This window comes from Pecten maximus, chromosome 3 (genome assembly GCF_902652985.1).
Source record: "Pecten maximus chromosome 3, xPecMax1.1, whole genome shotgun sequence".
Classification (NCBI taxonomy): Eukaryota; Metazoa; Mollusca; class Bivalvia; order Pectinida; family Pectinidae; genus Pecten; species Pecten maximus.
This window is the reverse complement of record NC_047017.1, coordinates 50,294,388-50,300,738: the sequence shown is the minus strand read 5'-3', so window position 1 is coordinate 50,300,738 and position 6,351 is coordinate 50,294,388. Positions and strand designations below refer to the sequence as shown.

The following is a 6,351-nucleotide window of genomic DNA, read 5'->3' as shown; positions in this document are numbered from 1 at the left end:
AGATTCACTTTGTAGTGACTCTTGACCTCACCTTACTTCAGCTACTGGAACGACACAGTCCTTACAACCAATGGTAGTAACTACGTATGTATATGGAGTTTTTAAGGAAGATACTTGGCGGTCGACGGGAGTCTTAATCAATAAATACAAGTACATCTAAATGGGTCCTTAATCAGTCGATTATCTGTTTCCAACAGCTGGGTCATTGCCAAGGGACTTGACCATCTGTCATTAACTGAATGTTAACAAGACCATCTCAAACTTACATCACAAATGACTGTAAAGTATTCCGAACATGACAAGAGAAAAGGCTATTACGAGGCCATTTTAGATATGTAAAACTAGGACAAACCGATAATCAGCGTCAAACAAATATCCATAAAAAGAGAAGGTAAAAATAGCCAGCTAATGGAAAGTTAGTCAATACGTAGCATGTAATTATACGATAAAGTTTACTTATTTAAGCATTTTCCCCAACACTCGCTTCGGTTGGAGGTCAGTACATTGTCAACAATACGCGACTGTGTGGTGCCATTCTATTGCTTGTGTTCAGATAATGATATTTCTGGCCCCGTAATAGTCCGTGAAAACCTTGTTCTGGACATTCACTGTTACTGGGATACATGTAACCCCATCCCCACACACACCAGTGAAGCGTATCTTATTTCGAGGGGATACGACACACTCAGGAAATAACGAACTGCATGATTGTTATGAAAATTTGTGCAAATATTTCCGTTGCTGAAAAAAAAGTAACATGGCTTTCCATGCTGATTTTCTCAATATGTAAGCATTTTGGAGAAAACATACAACTAAAAAAATAATATTTCCAATATTAGGATGAAAATTGCCACAATTCTCTGAAGAGGTTTAGTGGTTACAGGGAGAATCCTGTATTAGGTACGACGTTCGACTGGAAATCTTTTTGTGGGGAGATAACATTTTTGGAGTATTTCACACCATAGTGTGCCTTTCTTGCCTATGAATAAGCCTGTGATGTTTTCTGCTTGACTGAAGGATTCAAAAACCGAAAAAATTTGTCCTACACGATGCTAGTCCTACAGTTGCAGCTTCGGCGGGTTTCTTCCGGCCACTATTGAAAGACGAAATTGATCCGTTGCATCCATTGCAACTTAATCTGTTTTCCCCCTGTTCATTATTTTCTCCTGTCGATGACCCAATGATACCAAACCTCGTATGACCATAGTTGTTGTGTAAATATCTAACATTGAACCCATTTAAGCAATTATTTGTTCAGACTTATTCATACACAACTAGGGACCAAGGGAAACATACACATGAAATTTCAGAAAGATCCACGAAATACTTTCATAATAATCGTCAAAATTACAATGTAAAATGTCAGTCTGTTAGGCTGGTTTGCCGATCAGTCTCAAAACTAAACATGCACAACTAGGGACCGACTGAAACCGAAGTAATATTATGATTTTTGAGAGATATCCTTCTGGTACTTCTTAATAATAAGCAATGACAGGAGTATATGTATTTACGGATGGACTTGACCAGCCAACCATCAGAGGGCTTAGATTTTATGCAATAAAATGAACTTTAGATTAAAGTTAAAATTTTATATCAGATGTTTTTTTCTAGACGCAACCCATCAACAGTAGGGCGCGTGCTTTTTTGTAATTGATTTAGACAAGTTTTCTTTAAAGAAGAATCTATATGACTTTCAAAGACATTACGAACTGAAATAGTTGGTAGCGGTGATGCATTCATAGTGATAATATCTTGGAGACGATTGTTTGAGGCCGCGTTAAAATTGTCAGAGTTGGTACATCTCCTGAGATATAACCACGAACAAAACTCCTACTTAACTGGGGATTATTAGTTTCTTAAAAAGTTTCTACACAAATTAGTTTTGTCAGCAAAGTAATTCATCGTTAATCGGCCTACAATAGGAGTTGCTGCTAACAAGGTTACACATCACACCAATCTACCGAATCACATTTAATTGTCTAATGGTAATTAGTCTGAATTCTGAAAATATTTCCCTTCAAACCATTGGTTGTCATGACGCCGTAGTGCTAAAGTGGTACAAATTACACATAGATGTCAGCAAACAATGTATTTCTTTTGTTTTCGCACCAGCTTCGACAACGTTATCCTTCGGGTATCCTTCATCGCCAGGGTCCATTTGTAACAACACATATCCTCCAAGTGAAGGTCAAATAAGAGGGAATCGTTCACAAAACGTCAATTGGTGATGATTAGGAAAAGATAGATTGTAAATATGGGGGGCACACATTGCCGTTCATTGGGAAATAGTGGGACAAACTGCCGTTCAGTGGAAATATAGGGGGGACACACTGTCGTTCATTGGAAAACGGGGACAAACTGCCGTTCATTGGAAGTATAGGGGGACACACTGCCGTTCAGTGGGAGTATAGGGGGACACACTGCCGTTCATTGGAGGAATAAGGGGACACACTGCCGTTCAGTCGGAGTATAGGGGGACACACTGCCGTTCAGTGGAAATATAGGGGACACACTGCCGCTCTGTGGAAATATAGGGGGACACACTGCCGTTCATTGGAGGTATAGGGGGACACACTGCCGTTCATTGGAGGTATAGGGGGACACACTGCCGTTCATTGGAAATATAGGGGACACACTGCCGCTCTGTGGAAATATAGGGGGACACACTGCCGTTCATTGGGGGGAAAAAGGGGGGGGGGGGGGGGGGGGGGGGGGGGGCGGGCACACACTGCCGCTCTGTGAAAATATACAAATGTATACTGCCATTCAGTGGAATATATCTGCATAAACCATTCACATTTCTGTGTTTGATGAAATAGGAACATTTCCTTCCTTTTCTGAAAATAACACCACTACTGTGACAAGTCTTAACCTTGTTATTGACTAGGATAAGAAGTAGTTTTTTAACAAGTGCAATCAATGATTGCGAAAGCTCACTGGCGGCAGCAATCACACTATGAATTCATTTTTCATGTATGTACATGTATAAGCATGTCATTTTGGAAGTGTACGTCACATAATATCGCTCCTTGACCTCTAATGGATGTATAAACCAAATAAGAAGGGTGTGGACTTGCTTTCCAAAACTTACCCCAAAAATCTTTAAAGAGGGTTTTTGTGCCAAAAAAAAGTCCACAACATGGTATATTGCAAAAAAAAATCACAATTTTACATTACACCTAGACCTCTTATGAATGTATAAACCAAATTAGAAGGGTGTGAGGTGTATACTTTTGGACTAAGAATCTTTCCAAAAACTGATCCCAAAAACTGAAGTGGGGTGGGACGCCAGCGGTAGAGCATTAGCTCAGGGTTACTCTAAAATCAAGTCATTCCAGATATGGAGTAGTAAAGCATCCAGCTAATACGAAATACATTTTGTATATTCAAATTTTGTATGAACTTCCATTTTAGAATTGGTAAAATACAACAAAACAGCCTTGTTAAATTGATATTATTTATTGATAAATGTGTTATGGATACTAGTGTAGCTAAGGAAACCTTTTCTATTTCTTTACCAACTTAGTCTGTGGTAACAAACCTTTTCTTTACGGATAAACTAGTGTTATATTTCACGAGTACCAATTGATGAACTATTCATTTCATCGAGTACCCATTGATGCAGTGTTTATTTCACCAAGTAACCATTGATGAAGCGTTTATTTCATCGAGTACCCATTGATGAAGCGTTTATTTCACCGAGTACCCATTGATGAAGTGTTTATTTCACCGAGTACCCATTGATGAAGTGTTTATTTCATCGAGTACCCATTGATGAAGTGTTCATTTCACCGAGTACCCATTGATGAAGTGTTTATTTCACCGAGTACCCAATGATGAAGTGTTTATTTCACAGAGTACCCATTGATGAAATATTTATTTCACCGAGTAACCATTGATGAAGTGTTTATTTCACCGAGTACCCATTGATGAATTTTTCATTTCAGAGTACCCATTGATAAACTTTGAAGTGTTTATTTCACCGAGTACCCATTGATAAAATATTTATTTCACCGAGTACTCATTGATAAAGCGTTTATTTCACAGAGTACCCATTGATGAAGTGTTTATTTCACAGAGTACCCATTGATGAAGTGTTTATTTCACAGAGTACCCATTGATGAAGTGTTTATTTCACCGAGTACCCATTGATGAATTTTTCATTTCAGAGTACCCATTGATAAACTTTGAAGTGTTTATTTCACCGAGTACCCATTGATGAAGTGTTTATTTCACAGAATACCCATTGATGAAGTGTTTATTTCACCGAGTAACCATTGATGAAGTGTTTATTTCTCTGAGTACCCATTGATGAAGTGTTTATTTCACCGAGTACCAATTGATGAAGTGTTTATTTCACCAAGTACCCATTGATGAAGTGTTTATTTCACAGAGTACCCATTGATGAAGTGTTTATTTCACAGAGTACCCATTGATGAAGTGTTTATTTCACAGAGTACCCATTGATGAAGTGTTTATTTCACCGAGTACCCATTGATGAATTTTTCATTTCAGAGTACCCATTGATAAACTTTGAAGTGTTTATTTCACCGAGTACCCATTGATAAAATATTTATTTCACCGAGTACTCATTGATAAAGCGTTTATTTCACAGAGTACCCATTGATGAAGTGTTTATTTCACAGAATACCCATTGATGAAGTGTTTATTTCACCGAGTAACCATTGATGAAGTGTTTATTTCTCCGAGTACCCATTGATGAAGTGTTTATTTCACCGAGTACCCATTGATAAAATATTTATTTCACCGAGTACTCATTGATGAAGTGTTTATTTCACAGAGTACCCATTTATTATGACTTTGTTCCAATCAGATCTAATTATTTTGTTGATTTAATGAGAAAATGTTGCCTGAAACTAAACATAATCCCACACAGTCTAGAATTAGTGAAGATAGATTTATCTATTTTGGTAGAAAAACTGTACACAACTGATACACACAACCATTCAAAAATATTAACAAAGACTTCATAAAAACACCCGTCTTAACACACTTAACATGTATTTTAACAATGTTTATATCAACCAGAATTACTCCACTAACATCAAACAGATTTGTCCAAACATGATCTACTAAAGCACTATAATATGACGTGACGGCTTTTTACTGTGCGAGACAAAACAAGTTACTAAATGTCAATGAGGAATGAAGCAATAAGAAATGGATTGTAATCACTGATAACATGTAACCCAGGTAATGGTTTTAATGCACCGCATAATACCTCGACTAATACAATATTTGTTCACCAATCATGGTCAAACTCTTGATGGACACATCCAAAATTTACTCAAAACAGTATCAAAACACCTGGACAGTTCTGTTCAGATTTGTAACAACCCTGGAATTTGTTTCACACCATGAAAGTTCTTGGATTTGTTCTCCTGAGAAAGATGTGTTTAAGTACAGCTGAAATACTTCAATATACACACGTACTCAGTTTTACTGTTAAACTTCATCGTCGTCTTATCCAGATTTAATACGGGAAAATTGACGACCTGCAATATTGAAGCAACTCTAGCTTTGTACTTCACACTCCAATCTTCTCAATCACCACTTATGTTTAAAGTTGACCTTGAGCAGGTACTTCATGTTGATCTGTGCCACGTCGTAAACAATGTATCTGAGCATCTCGTCAAGGATAAACAATGTATATTGTAACACCAACTTCACAAAATCAAAATCAGCATAATCTCATAATCTTCAAATTTTAGCCATTTTATGTTGAGACTTTAACTATCGTGTACATCAGAGCTCATTAAACAGAAATTTTAATCTGATACCAAAAACAATTTTTGGTTACATTTCAGATCAAACCAATAAGAAATCTTGGCACCTGCCATTGAATGATCATTTTTTTGTGTTAATTGATTGAATGATCTTCATCAGTTCTATGAAAAAGTAGGAATTTCTGATATACGTATATATCAATGATAAGTTTTAATAGTCAAAATCCAATATGGCCACCTGTCGCCCATTTTGCTTTCCCAATCAGATCCAAAATAAAGTTGGAACAACTAAAGGGACCAAAGGGAACCTACACGTAAAGCTTGAGAAATTTCCCCCCAGTACTTTTCAAGAAATAGCATACCTGGCCCCCATTAACAAACTTAAACTGCAAAAATCAAAGATGGCTGCCTCTGGGTAATTCCAATCTCCTATTCAGTCTCATAAGGGGAACAACTAGGGACTAAAAGTAACTTACATGTGAAGTTGGAGAAATATCATTCCAATACTTCTCAAGAAATAGTTTTCAATTTTTTTTTTATGAACAGACTAAGGACCACAGACTCCCAATGTTTAACTAAATGACTTTTGATTTTAGACTTTAAA

At 37.0% G+C, this 6,351-nt stretch overlaps 1 protein-coding gene across 3 annotated transcripts in view; it reads right to left on the bottom strand.

Annotated features, from left to right (window-relative positions):
- Positions 1 to 3,443: 3,443 nt before the first annotated feature.
- LOC117324471 (poly [ADP-ribose] polymerase 1-like) overlaps positions 3,444 to 6,351 on the bottom strand; it is a 53,697-nt gene continuing 50,789 nt past the window's right edge. For all 3 annotated transcript variants that reach the window (XM_033880343.1, XM_033880344.1, XM_033880345.1), the window contains exon 27: positions 3,444 to 5,641. In XM_033880343.1, the coding sequence (XP_033736234.1) occupies positions 5,569 to 5,641 (73 nt within the window). In that variant the 3' untranslated portion in view covers positions 3,444 to 5,568. The remainder of the gene's footprint in view (positions 5,642 to 6,351) is intronic.